Source organism: Chelmon rostratus, chromosome 18 (genome assembly GCF_017976325.1).
Source record: "Chelmon rostratus isolate fCheRos1 chromosome 18, fCheRos1.pri, whole genome shotgun sequence".
Taxonomy (NCBI): domain Eukaryota; kingdom Metazoa; phylum Chordata; class Actinopteri; order Chaetodontiformes; family Chaetodontidae; genus Chelmon; species Chelmon rostratus.
Window position 1 is genome coordinate 13,361,557 of NC_055675.1, and position 18,479 is coordinate 13,380,035.

General features: G+C 43.8%; 1 protein-coding gene across 2 annotated transcripts in view; it reads right to left on the reverse strand.

Annotated features, from left to right (window-relative positions):
• Positions 1–2,200: 2,200 nt before the first annotated feature.
• wasf1 (WASP family member 1) overlaps positions 2,201–18,479 on the reverse strand; it is a 56,442-nt gene continuing 40,163 nt past the window's right edge. Inside the window, exons 6-10 of one of the 2 annotated variants that reach the window (XM_041958593.1) lie at positions 9,115–9,171; positions 8,067–8,230; positions 6,359–6,538; positions 4,221–4,792; positions 2,201–3,905 (exon numbers count right to left, since the gene is read on the reverse strand). In XM_041958593.1, coding sequence (XP_041814527.1) covers positions 3,748–3,905; positions 4,221–4,792; positions 6,359–6,538; positions 8,067–8,230; positions 9,115–9,171 — 1,131 coding nt within the window. In that variant the 3' untranslated portion in view covers positions 2,201–3,747. The remainder of the gene's footprint in view (positions 3,906–4,220; positions 4,793–6,358; positions 6,539–8,066; positions 8,231–9,114; positions 9,172–18,479) is intronic. The other variant, XM_041958595.1, reaches the window with a different exon arrangement.

The window sequence follows — 18,479 nt, forward strand, 5'->3', positions numbered from 1 at the left end:
CACCTGTCAAACACCTTGATAGAATAGTTTCAGTAGAAAATGGTGTCAGTGTTACTTTAAAATAAACAGATGATATGCAGATGCGTGCGTCTTTGTGTATCAGTCTGTTCCAGGAAAACATGTTCTGGAAACTTACTGTCATCCGGTAAGTTAAAACAGCGCACAGCCCCCTCTGGTTGTACACAATCCCTCTAAAAAATACATGATCCATATACAGTTTATTCCCCACAAAAGGCTTTCTGTACAAACGTCTTCCACTGCGAGGAATTGTTCCAGTAAGCCATTTGCCGCTGTGTAGATTACAGCAAGGTGGAACACGTACCAGCACTGAGCATTAGGGCAACATATTATTTTTAGCTTTTGTTATTTGGAGCAGCAGGCAGGCGGAATATTCCGCATGAGCATGATTCAAGTGGGGAGCTGTAAAACTGATTGCCCAATGTGGCAAAACTCATCAGCGTGGTACTAAAGTGCAGCAGCTGACGATTATTTGCAAAAGCTATTTCAGGTCTGTTGACTACAGTTTAATGTTGGAAGGAAACAAATCAGGCAATTTCCTCCAAGGTGAAGCAGTTGGACAGCTTCAAAGCATGAATACAATAACACACTGTATCTGGTAATTAAATCTCTTTTTCATCAGCTCCCCTTAGACACACACACACACTCATACTTTTAATAAGCCTCCTCATACCAGCACGCTGCGAACTGCGATGAGAGCTCTGCACAATGTGCCGAAGTTCCATAATCCACGCGTTTCCTGACATGTTTTTGAGGCGCAGATGTCGTGCGCCACCCCGACACGAGAGCTGAAATTTCAAAAGCGCCTTTGAAACTGCGGGCTTAGAGGATAAAGAGTGACGGTTAGAAAAATAAAGATTAGAACAAGAGTGGCAAGATAATAAACGTGAAAACTTGAGGAGTGTCCTCCTGTTTCGGGAGGCGATGGGAGGAAAAGAGGAGAGGCGAGAAGATGAGTGCGAAGAGGGAAGAAACTGGAGAAAGACGAGTGGAAGTGAGAGTGAGACCAGAGAGAAATGGGAAGGAGGTGAGAGTGAAAGTGTGACGGCACATGAAGCTGTGAACGTTTAATTTCAACCTTCAGTCTTTACGTCTGACAAACAGAATCTGACACAGCTTCTATCAGGATGGCTCTATTATCACAATATAGTGCACAAAAAAGAGTAAAAGGCCTCTTAAAGATAAAATGCACAAGTCATTTAACTGACATTATGTAATGTCAATGTAACTGCATCATAAATACAGACAGGACTTCAGATTCCAGCTGTTCATCTTGAATGAAAAATAACAGCGAGCTCTTATTTTGAAATACAGGCAACCTGAGCAGAAAGCTGACACCGCGATCAGCTCTCACAGGATTGTTCACGTGATTGACGGGGCTGTCACTATGGCTACAGACAGCAGAGCTTCAGCGAAAGTCACTTAAGCTGATTAACCGGCAGCTGGGTGGTTAAGGTGCGACAACAACTGCTGCTCGATCCAAGCCGGACACCTTCCTCGCACTTCCTGTCTGCGCCTTCGCTATCGACTATCCAATAAAGAAATAATCTCAACATAAAAGTGAAGCTGATGAACCACTTTAAACACTGTGACAGGAATGAAACCTGACAGACTCTCTCATGAAGCAGATTAAACTTGTTGGACAGAGTGTTGAGCAATCAATCCTGCTTATGATTTAAACTGATCTGGAATTAGTTCATTGTTTCGATCCAGCTGCTTAGAATTTAAAATGATTTTGTTTACACAACAGATCCCGTTCAAACTAATTTAGTGCTGTTGTTCTGGCTGCATTAATCTAATAACAGTCATAAATATTCATTTGAATCTTTTGCTCTTCGGATCAAAACTAAATTAGGATTGGCTCTTTTTTGTTTTTGACTGAGCAGATTTTTATCATTCTAGATACTTAACCATTTATTTACATTTACATACATTGTGGTGTCTAAAATTGACTTTTTGTTTGGGGTTCATGATCCTGCTGTGTCATAGCTTTTACTTCAGCTGGTTGGAGCTTAATGATCAGTTTTCCACACACGAAGACCAGCGCTCATCTGAGGACACGAGACAGACTCAGTTCGACAAAAGCAAAGCCGTAACATTTAGGGCTGAAACATAACATTAGATTTTTAATAATTCAAGCAAACTGTTACAGTCAACAGTTACATAAGTTACATGGTATACAGTATTGATCTAACTTTTGTCTTTTTTGAACCAGGGTTTCTGTCCCTCCGTCCCTTTTTCCCCCCAAACATAGAAACAGCAAATCCATACAAGCGCAGGCAAGTAAGTAGTAACAGCACAATACATTCATCAACTCAACGATACGTTTTGTACGAACAATAAGGCAAGTAGAAGAAAGAACGAACGGAAAAGGATGGCAGACATTTTCTTTGAAATGAGCCAAAACAAGGCATAATGTATCCTTCTCTTTCAGGCCTGAGAGGCGAAATCACACCAAGTGTATTCTTTTGAACAACAGTGGCTGCTGTGGAACCAAACGAGGTAAGGCTTCTCGTTAGTGGGCGGGCACGCGGTAAAGGGGGATCTGAGGGAAAAGCTGCCTTCAGTGGTGTTCAGTGGTTTGTACCCGGCAGTGGTCGGACTCTCACTATCGCGGGCAACTTTTTAAATTTTTCCTCGGCACACTGAGTACTCATCAGGGACAATAAGAGAGGCAGGAAATCTGTTGTACGTCTACAGCATCGAATCGCTTCCAGTGTCCATTTCTATGGCAAAGAAGTTGAGAAGAGGATGGGAGCTCGATATACTAAAAACCAATGGCTCAGTGTTTCTCTTTGACATTGCCTGATGTCAACATGAGCAAACGTGGCTCATTAGAACCTGGACAGACAAAAAAAGCTCAATCTCTTGGCATACGTTTCCCTGGGGTAAAGGTTAGATGTAAGTGGATGGATATGCACACGCGTGGCTAAAGCAGCCATATGCTTCCCCTTCTTCATTTTCAACCATACAGCAATCATCACATGACGCACCGACACAATCTTATGCTTGTTCTAAGTGGTAAAGTCAGTCCTGATAACGAGAGAGAAAACGAAAGAGAACCCAGCTGGCGTTCACGCTGAGTGACTGTTCACGTAGTGGTCAGTATCAGCGACTACTGGCCCGTCAAAACCGCAAATGTTTCATCAGAAAAAGGTAAATAAAAGACGCTAAAATAAAAACAGCATTCATTCAATGCCGTGTTCGGCCACCAGGTGGCAAAACGGTGCTGGAGAACTAAGGATAAATGCGACATGCCTTCATTTTTTCCTTTTCTATTTTCTTGTGTTTTTTTTTTTATATCGACATACAGATAAGAAACAAAAACAAGTGTTCTTCAAAAAAGTTATTTTCATGTATAACAATAGTAAACATGGGGGATTTCATCACAAGAAATCCAGCAGAAACAAGGTCGTGTGGTAGTGCAGAAAAGGATGAATGCAAAAACAACTTCTCTCGGAGACACTAGAGAGACAGACGAGGACGACGTGGAGATTCCCCTCCAAACACAGACCACAACGAGACAGAGACGGCGAGATAGAAAGAAAAAGCTCGACAGAGGAAACGTGGGCAACGGTGATGTTTCGCTCCTTTCCAGAGTAGGAAGGACTCTTTGATGGCGAGGTGTGGAGAGCAGGGTTTCGCAGGGGGAGGGGGGGAGGGGGCACCTGAACACGTTTGTCCTCTCCCGCCAACGCTGCTGTTTTTTTCCCATCCCTCTGACGGTCATCACTCCATCCAGTCCCCTTCGTCGAACTCCGACTCGTCCTCGGAGTCGGAGTACTCCACAGCGATGCGGCGCGACAGGATGGTGGCCACGTCGTTGCCGACGCGCTCGTGCTTGGCCTCTTGCTCTCGCTGCTCCTCCACTTTCCGCAGCTGTATGCCTGGAGAGGGAAGAAGCAGTGACAGAGAGAGATTTCAGTTTAGGATCATGTAAGGTGAACTCTTCAAATTGCTTGTTTTTGTCTGAGCAGCAATCCAAAACCCAAAGATATTCAATTTACTACACAGAAAATGAAGAAAATCATCAAATATTCATATTTGAGATGCTGGAATAAGAAGTTACGACATTTATTTCGACACTTTCAGCTCTAATATCATAGACTTGATGTATCTCTTAATAAACTTCAGTGACTGTGAGCATGTGCTTCATCCAGAGGAAGCCTGACTCTTCACTGCTGGCTGGGACTGTTTCACACCTTTTCTGATGGCTTCCAACAGGACACTGCGTGCATCGCTGATGGGGGGCAGATTGGCTGGATGGTGCCTCTTGGTCCCCATATCGTGGATGGTGTGGGGCGGCGGGGAGGCCATGGCTCCCGCTGACGGGAAGGCCGGCACAGGCGGAGGGCCTGACGGACAGGGCGAGGAGCTCCGTGCGCCGGTGAGGGGCAGAGGAGGGGGCGGCGGCGGAGGAGGGAGGATGGTGCCGTCTGCCTGGGTCCCAGAGCCCATGGGTTGGCCCCTCTCCAGGACCTGTTGGAGACGGGCCGGGGAGGAGGAGTGGAGAGGAGGTGCCACGGGCGGAGGGGCCGGGTGGAGAACCCCCGGGGCGATCTGGAGAGGAGCAGGGGGAGGCGGGATGGCCGGGAGCTGCTGCTGGATCGGTAGAGGAGGGATGGGAGGAGGAGGGGTGCCCCGCAGGCCCGTGGAGGGTAACGGGGGAGGTGGAGGGGGAAGAGGGGGAGGAGGTGGAGGAGGAGTGTTGGAGTTGAGGCCTGCTGTCCGGGCTGGAGACTGGGGTCTGCTGTCGGAAAAACCCGAACTGGAACTGGAGGGAAGAAGAGAGAGAAAGCAAAGGAGGTCATGACGGGGAGTTAGCCTGAGACAAAATGTTTACATCATAAAACAAGTCAGCTCATTCATTGATGTTCATTTCAACCAACTCCGGTCAGACGTGATGAGAAGCTGCTTCTGTCCACTATCTGTCTGAAATGAAGCTCCCATTTGTTTTAAAAATGACGAAGAATTTTAATCCGGCACCGTTCATTGTAAAGGGTGCTGTGTCAAAATGGAAAGTGTAGCACTAGTGTAAGTAGTAATAAGTGCAGTGTTGTGAGAGAGGCTGGGGGTCCTTAACTCCGCCACCAGCCCTTACAAAATACTGGAAATCACAGCGTGCCAGTGACTGTCCACCTGAGGACATCAGTAGGACAAATCAGAGGGTGAAGGACACTGTATGTCAGAGAGGAGTAGAGAAAGCACAGATCCTCTAGATCTTCCTGTAACTTGTACATCACAGACAGAACGCCATCAGCGTTGGCCATTAACTGATGCGGAGTCTGCGTGGGTGGATGGAGCTACTAACCAGCACATTGCGACACAAAGACCGACATGCTCACAATCAATTTTCTTCTTGTGGAGGAAATTGCTGCAGACAAAAAGCAAAGCGAGAGAAAGAAGTGGGAGGAAAATGATGTGTTGCGCATTTCCTCCAAGCCTACTTAAGGCTGCGTCCCGACCGATATCTACTTAATGTGCTACATTAAATACGGGGAGGGCGTAAAGTGAGAAAATGAAGCATGGAACCCCATGATAATAACTTACGAGGGAAGAAACCAACACCAGAACCAAAGGTCACAGAGGAAAAAGATGTGGATGGAAAGAGTTTGGGAGTAAAAAGAGATAGCTGCAAGGCCTCAGTGTGACGTTTCTGTGGTGCTGCAGGCGCAGCCTTAATCATTCCCTCTGATCTCTCCATCCCTTCAAACAGTGACATATTCAGCAAAAGTGTGTGGCAGAAAAACAACCTGTGATACGCTCAGTGGCCTTAACGCTTTATTGATCCTGCCTTCTTTTCCTCATTGCTCCGCAAAACCCCCATCTATCCATCCATCTAGCTCTCCACCGATCCCTTCTTCTCCTGGTTTCTTCTGCCGAGCTCGAACAGAGCGAGAAAGCCTCATCCTCTCAAATGAGAATAACAACTCACAAAAAAGAAACAATTGATCCATAAGGGAGAGCGAGAAACACGGAGATAAGAAAAACAAACAAGCCAAAAGAGATGGGGAGGGGGGGGGGTGTGTGCTGCTGCGGATCAGACACAAGCTTAAAGGAGTTACAAATAATTCTTCACACTCGAATCTGCCTGGAGCATCAGATGAGCAGGATTAACATGTTCAGTCGAGTTGGAAATCAGAGCTACAGTAACTTTCTGACAAGCAAATGTGAGTGAGCACCTGTTATTACGAATCAACAGGCTGTGTGCACGCTAACGTCCACAGCAACGGCTCAATTTGTACAGGCTACACCTCGAGGTGGACGGCCAGTTAGTCTGATTAATTCGCCTTTGTAGTATTTTCATAAGACTGAGGTTAGGCGTCGTCTCCTGTCCCACCTGATCACAGAGGGTGGCTTGATCTCTCCCAGTGGGTGCATGAGGGGTGGAGGCGGTGGAGGGTCGTGGGGCCGCGAATACATTCTGTCCCCGGTACGGTTCAGCAGCTCGTTCATCTGGCTGTAGGGCAGCGCCGCCAGCGAGAAGGGCCCGTCCAAATGTTCCATGTACAAGGGAGCCCTGAGCAGAGAGATATGTTTTCATTTTCTCACATTGCTTGGTTCCCCTTTGAGTCTCCCGTTTTTAATTAGTGCCGATCTTATCTAGCGCTGCTCCTGCTCCACATAGAACAGACTCACGGCTCCCAACTGTTTTACCTTATATTCATTCACATTCATTGTGGATTTTACCTGATGAAGGTTTGTCTTGAGTTTTTATTCCAACACACTTATCTGTAAGACTTTCTGTTGTGCAAGACCGTAAAGTAACTGTTACCCCATGGACCCTCAGAGTAAAGCTACTTGTGAGCCCTTAATGGCATATGTAAATAATACTGAGAGGTAGAACATGCAGCATCTCACAAAAAAGCTAACTTTTAAGACAAAAATCATTAAAAAATTGTCTGATTTTATGTAGCAGAGATGTTTTTTTTTCTTCTTTCTTATCCTGTCAATCATCTTACAGGGTGAAGATGATTTTCTTCCAAGTTGGGAACTAATCTGCAACATGCTGAGAATGCATCAACAAGGTCGCAGACCCAAATGTCCCTTGCCACCATACAGAGGTGGTCTAGAAGTGAATGTGGTGGACAGAGGGTAGAATGGTCTACTTTAAATAAAACCATCTTTTCATGAAGCAGACTAACCAATCCTGCATTCATGAATGAATCAATTGTGCTAAAAGTTGCAGTAGAGCTGGATCAGAGTTGAACTTGTAATTAAAAAACATAAATCTTGAAAGAGGTTTTTTTTTTCTTATGTCATCAACATTTCCAAAACACTTTGTAGTGTTGAAAAAATCATAAATGACATGTTTTGCTTAACGAGTCTGTGGAGCCCGCATCTGCTCTACATGTGTTAACAAAGGAAAAATTAAATGCAGAAAGTGGCATCATACGTGGCTGCATCACACAGGTCAGCGCCAACAAATCTAGTCTTCTGCAGCGGATTAAGTTACTCAAAGACAATTACTGTTAATCTGCTTCTTTTGAAATCGCTCGCACCAGTTTTATATATTTTCACTAATGAGAATAGCACAGAGCTTGCATTCACAGTCCTCTACACGTGTTATCAACGTTCTTCATGTCCTTCCTCATCTGTGTTCGAAGAAAAGATTTTAAGCCTGCTATGTATGGAACTGACAAATAGAAGAAAACCACCAATTTTCAAAAAATCTTTTCTTATTAATCGCATTGACTGGTTGGGAAATGATTAAACATGACTGGCATTTGGAGCTTTGAGGCACAATAAATGCAATCACGACTGTGAGGAACCTTAAACATCGCTTTTATAGCATAAGTGAAAGAATTCACTCTCTGTGGAGTGGCCACAATGTATTCTTGTAGTTTGAGAGTTTACACCAGTCACACGTTCAGTATTTACTGGGATGTATGTGCATGTCAGAGCCATCTTTGACATGTTGGTAAGTTCAAACAGGCTAAGTAGCAAAAGAGGATCTAAATATTTGTCTCTGAGAATTTTGTCCTAGTAACAACCAATTTCTAAACTCTGGGATGCTTGATAAATACTGGACAGCCACCGTCACATACCTGTTGTCGTGGTAACCTGCAGATCCGTTGGCCTCTCTGTGCTTGTCGTCGGGTATGTCCTGGGCGAGCTCTGCACCTAGCGCTAGTTTCTGCCACTCTTTTTTACGATCGTGAGGCGCCCGCGGTACCTTCTCCGGCTCCTGCGGACGGTCTATCGCCTTCAGCTTTGGTAGGGTGGGGGTGACGGGGGGAGCAGAATGGGGTGGATGGTGCGGGAAGAAACGGTTTGAGGGGAGGTACAGATGTGGGAGATGGCGTGAATCAAATGGAGGGCGATGGTTTGTGGACAAATGAAACCGTGAAAGGAGACGGGAGGGAGAGAGGAGGAGAGAAAAGATAACAGATTAGCTGCTGTTAGATTTGTCACCTTGTAAGCCAAAACTAACTGGCTGTAACACACCATAACAACAAGCAAAGGTGAGATTTGCAGTCAGAGATTTGTAAGTGAAAAAAAGAAACATGAGCAAAAGAAGCATTTTATGACAGTTCGCACACAGTTAGATCCACATTTTAAACATGGGTCTAAGTTGCCTCTCTGGCCTTTTAAACACTGCTGCTACTCTCTTTATTTAACTCTACATGTGCCACATAAATATCCACACACTGTAGCAAAGCCTCCCTCTTAAACAATCCATCTGCATTTTACATAGCAGCTACTGTCATAACATCTTGGTGCGATTACTATAGGCCTTAAACTAGATGATGAGGACTTTTCACATAGACAGTGCACTGAATTAACTCTCAGAGGAGACATATCACACAGACTTGGGAACAGGGAGTGCTCATTGACTGACTTGGACCAAATCAAATGATCACACAAGTGTGTATTTTTACTGAAGCCTCCACCTCAGAAAGTAGTAAGAAATAATAAACAGTGTGTAATAAACATTTACTCACTGACAAACAGCACTCCCTGCCTCCCAGACTTCAACATGACTGACTAAACACACACACACACACACACACGGTTGGAAAGAAACTGAGCAGCGAGCTGCTGTAGCAGAAATCACACACAGTGTTTTGAAATAAGCGCTGTATTTTCACATACCTGCCCTGGAAGGTCTAAGTACCTATAGACCTGATCATACATGCGGGGGTCCTGCAACTATAAGAACAAAAACAAAAACCACAAGAGAAGCACCGGGGGTGAGGGGAGGGGGGTTCAAAAAAATCAACACGGCACAGGATTGAGCACAACACCGCTGCACACAATCGACGGGGACAACAACAGAGTGGGCGGTGAGAGAAAGTGGGACAAAAGGGAAAGAGGGGAAAGTGCTGTTAAACAGAAAATGACAACACGTGCGGCGACAGGGGACGTCACAATGCAGGTAGGACGCAGCGGCACACACAGTCCAGTGCACACACACACACACACACACACACTGGGAAATAACAGGGCTGAGCTTCAGCGCAAACAGAAAGAACACAGAGGTAGAAAGAGAGAGATCTGACTGGAATGGGAGGACAAACTACAAAAGGTGTGTTTCTACATGTGTGGAAAAAAACTTTTAAACCCACGAACAACAGCTCACACTGAAGAGTGACATGCAAAACAAACACACAGACACACACACACTCACACACACACACACATGCTCGAGTCAACTCAAAATAATACATAACAGGTTGAAGCACAAGAACACTAAAATGAAGAAGGGAGCATTTCACAGTACAACTAAAGACTGATTTGCACGAAAGCACTTTGTCAGTCAGTTTAGTTATCCTGAGCCACTTCATGCATTCATATTAGAATGTAAACAGTTCAATTAAAACACATTTTCTACCTTTATAGCCAAATATATTCAAGCACAGGGCTGGTGTTTGACTCCATATTATTCTTATTGTCAACAAATTCCATGAAAAGAATAAAACCAGCAAAGTGTTAGTGATACTTGTTCTCTCTGTTTTCATACTGAAGATGCAAATATAAAAACAGGCTACAGATTTATAGTTTTTTTAGAAGGACTCAGTAGTCTTCAGACTGAAAGCATCCCTGTGAGAAAACAACACAAGGGGCTGCATTGGTGGAGCCGTGTTGTTTAAGTGAGACAATCCAGGGAGTAAAGTTGGAGTAATTGATTATGTATTAAAGGCGTATCAAATGCCAAAACCCTGCACAACTCTCTGTAAGACAGACACAGGATTTTACAACTCTGGAAAGTTATCAGAGGTCAAATATTGTATCATTCATCACAAAGATTGCAAGGTAATCTGTAGGAATAGTTCTTTTCATGCAGGGCTCAAGTCAGTCTGCACAGTGAGTGTTTATGGCAGCAGGACGGTGCACGTGGGAGTGATTTAAAATAAGCTCCGGTGCCCATACTCGTTGTGCTCGTTGTAATGAAATTAAGGAACATGTCACCCAGTGCAAACTGTGTCTCACTGATGTGTTTTTAATAGTTTTTGGACAACAATGGAGCTCTGCAGCCAGCAGGCGATTTGAGGGGGGATGAGGAGTGAAGCCAAAATGATTTGCAAAATGACCTGCCACCCCCCCCTCTCCATCCCCTACTAGCAGAGAGAGCGCAAGAGTAGAGGTGTTGTTTATATGTTAGTCTAGTCTGCCTTGCTCACTGACACTTTACCTGACTGAGGTTTGTACAAGTTTGAATCTATGGCCCCGACCATGACTCCGAGACACCCGTAGCCTAACTGTGCTGAGTATTGATGAATCCATGGTGCTGTCCTTGGTGCTGAAGGAGAAGACGGATTTTTAATTGCTCCTTTATCTCTCAGTCCAGCCCTTCTGCCGGTTCAGTCTTGGATCTACAATATCCTCTAAACCATATACTATAAATACTCAACTTTATATGATGTTGTAGCCGATATACTCTATGGAGTTGTGACACTTTCATGATCAAAGTGTTCATTGCTGCCTTTGGTCTTTTCATGGGATTTGTTGGCAATAAGAAAAATACAGAATATTCTTATCCTTTAAGTGTAGGTCAATATAAAAGCAGGTATAAAGCAGGCTGTAGCACAGTGTGGGTGAAATTGAACACATTTTGCCTTTACACAGACACCTAACATTTTCCCCTCGGTGAAATACAACAATTCCAGCGATCCGATTTCTAAGAGCAGACACACAATGCAGTTTGTTTGTGAATGTGCACATTTGTGTGGATGTGTTGGTGCATCATTTCCCCCAGAAATGTTAACAGACAAGGTAAAGCGAGAGCCCCCGAAAGATAATTTCCAGCCTGTGACACTAGGACTCTGCATGACAACCAAAACTAATCAGTTTCTTTTATGTCACTTAGATCCTCCAGGGTGGCCTACCCTGCTTATTCAGTAACTGTGTGTGTGTGTGTCCTGGTCTTCAAATGAAACATGCTGGCTGACAGGCGGCTGATTCAATACAATGTGGGTTGTGGACAGCATCTCCTCTGGTTTGGCTAAATGATGTTGATTTTGTCTGTCCACTGCTGTGGCCGGGCCGCTGAGAGCAAGCATGGGAATAAATCCTAATGGTAATGCACATTGATTAGGTTCTGATTCATTATGGCCCATTACCCCTGATGAGGCATTGGCTGAGTGGTAGCCTCTGCGCTCAAACACACACGTACACACACACACACACACGTTCAACTGACAACCAGCTGCACATTTATATGTCTGGACTGACAAAGTGAATATCATTTATTCCAAACATGAGACGGCAAATCATCCTGACAACACTGTCTGCTCAGGCTGGAGGAGCTGCGTCAGAAGGTCAAATGTTTTAACTTATCATGCTCTGCCATTTTCCAAACTGAGCTGAGCCTCTAAAACGCCGCTGCAGTTTCTGGAACATTAGTTTTAGTCGGCCTAACCTCTGACTTCCTGAAACATTTGCAGCCATCGTGTTTTGGCAATATTTAAAGGAGCATTACAGAGCACATTTGCAAAAAATTACAAAAGTGTGCATACTGCAATACTACTTAGAGGTTTATACACCCATTCAATCATTATTGGATTTTGGTTTTATTGATATTACAATGAGGAGTGGCAGGAAGTACAGGTGGTAGGGTAGATAAAAGGGCAAGGACAAGCAGGTAAGGAGCACCAGACAACCATCCGTCCAACAGAGAGCATCACAGAGTGAAGGATTTAATGCAGCAACGTGAATGAGAAAACCGTCTGGACTACAAGCACAATAAACAAGGGGGAAGGTACACTGTGTTTGTATATGAGAGAAAATGAGAAACAGTGAATCTCTCTCTATGCGTGTGTGCCTGTGTGTGTGTGTGTGCATGCACGTTTGTCACAGCTGTTATAAATGTGGCTAATTTAAGAGGGCTGCAGCGCCTCTGCTAGCTCGTCATCCTTCATCTGAATGGACTGGGACTGGAAGTGAAGGTGTCGCTGTGCAAGCACTGCGAGTGTGTATGAGTGTGTGTAACACGGCAGTGATAGATTCATGTTACGTACAGAATTCATTCTCACGTGTCCGTCTCTGCGCATGTTCACACTCACTTGTATGTGTGTTTTTATTGCGTGCACCCGCGTGTCTCTGTATGTCTGCATGAGTGTTCAATGTGACAGACTCAGCAGAACTGCAGCTAGTTACTGGGTAAATGACCCCCACAGGGAGGCCCTGCAGAGGCATACAACCGCTGGACCACCCTGCTGCTGACAATAACACAAACCCCTCACACAATACACACACTGCTGCTGCTGCGGCTCTATTGGGCTTGGGTGGTGCAGACTTGTACAGCAATTATCTGCGGCTACTGATTTTACTGATGAATGTCATGAAGTAATCTGTGTACAATTAAATGAATTACTAAAATATTGGGTGTGCAAAATATCAGATTCTTGCAATCCAAGTGGGGTTGCAATGTTCTGATATTCTTCATTATAATGAAATCTCTTGGCAATATCAAATACACTTGGCGAGCAAGTCAGCAAGCCGGAAAATGCTCCAATCAAGAACAGCATGCTGAATGCCAAAAAGTGGCAGAAAAGCAATTGCTGAGCTGTAGCTATTGTGATTTGATATCTGTAACAAAGAGGAAGACAGCTCTGCTCAAATGTGTGTCAGAAAGTGTTAGTTTGAACACCAAACCAACGCCGGCGAGGCCAGCAAGCTCCCGTTCCAAAGAAAGATGCAGTTAGACTCACAACCGCAGCCACCGAGCGTCTGACCGCTCTGAATTGTCTTGCCGTTATTAAAGAGTCTACTCCATGGCTGCGCCCCAGATTCCTCACTTTCATGGTATCCTTTCCTACTTCATAGACCCCAACGTGTCGTGCAGCCAAAACACATCGCGAATGGCAGTTTAAATGTACAATCATGCTGCGTTCATGTCATATGGAATTTAGTGTAATTCTGAGATTCATCAATAGCATTCACAGTCATAACTACAACTGGGAAACAATCTGACTTGATGCTTTATGATGTGTTTAAGGCAATTAAACCCAAACTTGGTGGAGGTAGTGTTATATTGTCAAGGCAGCATACACCTCCCCTCCACCAGGTCTGTAATCACACAACTGCCGTGAGTTGTCCTGTGATGTGAACACGACATAAGCCCAGTTATTTCATTTAAAAGTCAGTACCCTATTCTTTAATCAACCAAAAACGCACAGAAGAACTCGTCAGACATCTGCTCAGTTCTAAGGCTAAATAAATTTAGAGGGGGATCAAATTTAGTTCAACAATTTTCCCGTCTTTGGAGGATTTCTGATAAAACATACTCTGTGTCTAGAACTCTTAGTCTCCTATCCCTGGAGCAGAACTGGGATGCAGTCAGGGCAGGTAAATACCGGAGGCTTGTTAGTAAAGGGGTGAAGGTGGGGAGCATATTTGTCTCTTTTGTGAGCAAACCAGAGGGTGAGTGGATAGAAAGAGGGGAGGAGGAGGAGGGAGGGCTGCAGGCTACCGTGTGGGGAGCAGATGCTCGGGTGGACGGGGGGAGGAGAAGGGAGCAAGTCTTACCTCTGGGGGAGTGAGGAAGGGAGGAGGGGTTTCAGAGAGGACTCTTATAAGGCCATTGGGACACACAAGATAAGGCATTTCCAGCTGCACAGAGTTAGACAGAATTAGACCAGAATTCAGAAAAGAGATTGTAAAGCGAAGGCTGAGAGGAGCAAAGACAGAGGAAGGGAGAGAGAAAGCAGTGTTTCTGCAACTTTTTTCTACCATGACTCAATTCCGGGGCACTAACACCATCCTGTTTATCACTGAAATACTAGAAAATATCAGACAGATGTTCAGTGGTCGTCATGTTGCTTAAAATAGCCAACGTTACTTAAGTGCGAAGGATGTTTTTCTTAACATGGTATCCAAGCTGTGACGCAAAGGCACGCTTGCTCTGAACAGGTCCTAAGTCAGAAAACCACTGTTCTGCCTAACTTTCATTTGTTGCAATGGTAAGCTAACAATGGCTGAAACACTTGCTTAAGCTTAAAGGCTACAAGGAGATCACAACTAGGAGTGCTATTATGTGGCATGTTGCATCGTGTAGATATATGTAGTTTGACAGCAATCCAGTTTGAAGTCTCCACTTTTCATACCTACAAATGGTGCATTTATTGCGCGTATGCAAATATGACTGAGGTGTCATGTCCTCCCATTGATTAATGCATGATCTTGCTCAGAACCGTTGTCATCGTTCTGCAGCCAGCGACATTTGTGCATTCCGAGTAAAAAATGTAGAACATATAATCTAATTTACTGAATACATTTTGTTGCTCACATGCAAATTGCTGCCTTAATGAGGTGTTTGCATATAATCTAAATCATGTTAAGCATATTTCTCCATTCTCCTGTGTAACAAGGTGCTGCTGTAGCAAAAAATCTGCTGCTGAAATCCCAGTCATTAGAGAGCTGCTCTCTGGTCAGAAACAATCAAACGGGCTGTCTGGTGCGTGTTGTAACGGGGTTGTTGACTCGGCAGGCTGAAATAATTAACATGCATATTCTGTTGCAGAGAGATAATGATATTTGTAAGCAAAGATCTATGCTGTGCTTTGCTAACGATAGGCCGCGGTTGACAAAGCATTATGAGGAAAGGCCAACATTTAACATGAAATCAATTTCTCTATTTATTTGTGCTACTGTGTCTGAGCATTGAAGAATCTGCACATTCAGCTACAACACTCTGAATGTCCGTCACAGTCTGGACGGAAGTCATTCATTTCTTCGCGCTGGACTTCACGGGACCCTTTGGGTAAAACCTTGTCCTCATACAGATATCCTTAAAGCACCTCCCCAGAGATGAGCTGAGCCACACACACATGAAAGCCCGGTGAGTGTGTGCTGACGGCGGAGAAGCCTCCGATGTGTGCAGCCGCTGTGGCCCGTAGCAGGGCACCGTTCAGGGTGTCAGTCTCAGTCCATCTCTGCGTCTCACTGCTCCAAGCCTGTTGTCTCAGTCTCCTGAATGGACTGGAGTAGTTGCCATGGCAACCGCGACAAAGGCATTGTGCGATTTTTTTTTCTGGGAAGGGGGGCTGACTTTACATAGGAAATTTGTATCTGAGAGCAGGAATGATGAAGACATGATGCTCTTTGCTTACTGCTCCTGTTTAAGGATGCGACAGGCAAATATATTCTTGGCATTTCATGGTATTTACAGAAGCTCTTGACTCTAGTGAGTAAAGACAAGATCCTTCATATTGGAAAAAAAGGAATTGCATTTTTAAAACTGCTATCGCCGATGCGCTTGCTGGCAAGTTGTTATACAACAGCACACACCGCCGTATTCTCTTTAAAGGTTGCTTCAAGCTGACGTTCCTCAGATCAAAACACTTTTTTGCCAATGAAATGTTCTACTTATCGATGTCGGACAATGTGCACGATGCTCGCCCAGGCGGTGACTTTTCTGATGCACCCGTCTCTTGAAAGTTTCTAACGTGCAGAGGCACATCTTGTATGGAAGAGTGTAATCATTTTTTTTTCTGAGCTGTCGTTATCAAATATTGATGAAACAGCTGCACAAAGTGGTCTGTAACCACAACCGTGCACACAGTTGATATTTCGGATGACTCCAAAAACATCTAAAACTGTATCTTCACTCATGCTCATGATGTGTAACTAAACTCAACAGCCTGAATGGAGCCCTGGAACTGGTCTTTCACAGTTATGAGATCAAAACAGCCCCCATAAAGTGTTGAAGTTCTTTCGGTGTTTTTCATTTTCATGCTCAGAGGACACATACTGCACAGCACTAAGGCAGTTTGGGTATCAGCTTCCTTAATTTTAGGCGAAAACGTGCACACACCCAAGAGGATTATGTGGGTGACCCATGAGCATAGCAAGAAAAATAACCGAGAAGCTTTTATTGGTGCGTGGACCTTAATTATCTCCTTGTAAACAGAAAATCTGGTTTTATTTTACAAACCTAATAACTTGGTGTGCTCTTTTACAGCTCCCTATTGATACTTTACATCAGATATTGGCGCTGTAAATTTAAGCAGTCAATTTTTAATGCTTGGACATTTTCCAATCTAATCGAGGAAGATTTCCTGTGACAATGTGGGAAAAACTTTTGGACCGGCGCTGGTTTTAATGAGGACTGGCAGCAGTATTTATGTTTTTGTTTTTTTTTTGTAGCCTAGAACAAATCCAGATTTTTTTTTCCCTACTTCTGGACAAGCGTATGAAATCGAAAAAATAGGCAGAAATTTAAATGTCAATATTTCATTATGATGATAAGGCATCTCCGGCTGCCTGTGCCCGCGAGTGCTATAATGAGACAGGAGTAGGGGAGGCAGAGCCAAAGGGGCTTCTCCACGGGGGATCCAGACGCTAGAGACAAAGCTCTATGCAGTGTGGACTCTGATCTCAAAGAGAGGCAGCGATGCTCTCTTTCTCCTCTCCTGCCAACTTCCTCTCTCTCTTTTTCTTCTTGTCTCCTGAGTCCCTGAGCCCTTCCCCTCACTCTCTCTGTCTCCCTCTGACTGGCTCAGCACATAGTCTACTGCTAATCCACTGAGGGTGAGGCTAACACAGGAGCTAATGAGATTAGGACACTGTAGGCTTCTTTTTCCCTTCTCTGTGCCCTGCGCCGCTTTTCATTTATCACTGGCTGCTAATCTGTGTGTGCTTGTGTGTAATGTAGTGTGTGTGTGTGTAAATATGGTTTTAGACTAACTATTCGTGACTGAATAAGATTCAATGGATAAAGTGCAGAAATTCCTAACAGATACTACGCCGAGTCTTTTTGTTAGGTTTTTATATTTTTACACATTTTTACTCTGCCATGAATGAACCATCCAGGCTTTTTAAAACACTGTTTCAGACTGTAAGCATAACATTTTTTACTTTTCACTTAAACTTGTAACTTTGATTTCCCCAATCCTCCACGAGAACATACATTATTCAGGATTTCAAGGTGTCTTCTGGGATGTATGTTGCGATCCAGAACAATGACACTTAGCATGAGGAAAAGTCAAGGCTGCTTGGAAACTGGACCCATTTTAGGTGAATAAATCAAATGAATAAATGTATCAAATAAACTCTACTGAAAAAGACGTATTACCCCTCTATGCACTTATATATATCTGTCTATCACGACTGGTCTTACCGCCACTTCACTCACTGAGTCTTTCAATCTGCTCTTTTGACACTTTGGGCTAAAATATTAGATTTTTTGTCTTTCCTTTGCGGTGTAAGAAGAAACTTTGACCTGAACCCATGAACCGTGTCTCCCTCTACACCAGCTGAAGTCAATTGCTTTTGCTACTCACTGGAAGGCATCCAAACTACTTCTTTCTGGCTCTGTGGATTCAAGGGGTGATGTATTTAGAGAAACTTTTAAAGATTCAGTAAAAAAAAAGCTTGAGTTCTCTTAAGACAAGACCTGATCCCTATATATTAAACAAGTCAGGTATTCTTGTTTTTCTGCATTACTGGCAGCCATGCATTTATATTGCATTTTTAAGATGATCTTTTTAGATTCCTTCTTTCCTCCCTTTACATTCTTAACTTTTTTAAACACGACCTCAAGTAAGAAGGTTGGGGGTTGAAAAGGTTTTTAGGTTCAATGCCATTCAGTATGTCCAGCATATAGACTATAAATCACAAATGACCTGTGTTTAAAAATCCTTGATAGTAAGGCTGGGTGAGAATTAAACAATACTGTTTAAAGGCACAAAGCTGTGGTATTGTATTGTAATGATCATATTGTGCTATTTTATATGTAGTTTTTTGTCAAAAATAATGATTTAGAGCAAAATGTGACACATTTGGAAGACATTACATTGCATTTAATGCAAATTTTAGAATTATACATGCAACTATGCATACACACGCCATACCTTTGTATGTACTGATATCAACAATTTTTTTTATCAGTAATGTAACATGAATTTTAACCCTGTTTCCCAACACTCAGCTGTAACTTTTAGTTTAAAAGTAGCAGGTATAAAAGCTAGAAAGAAAGAGTAAGAGTGAAGACTGAATGACTTTAGGGAGGAGAGAAA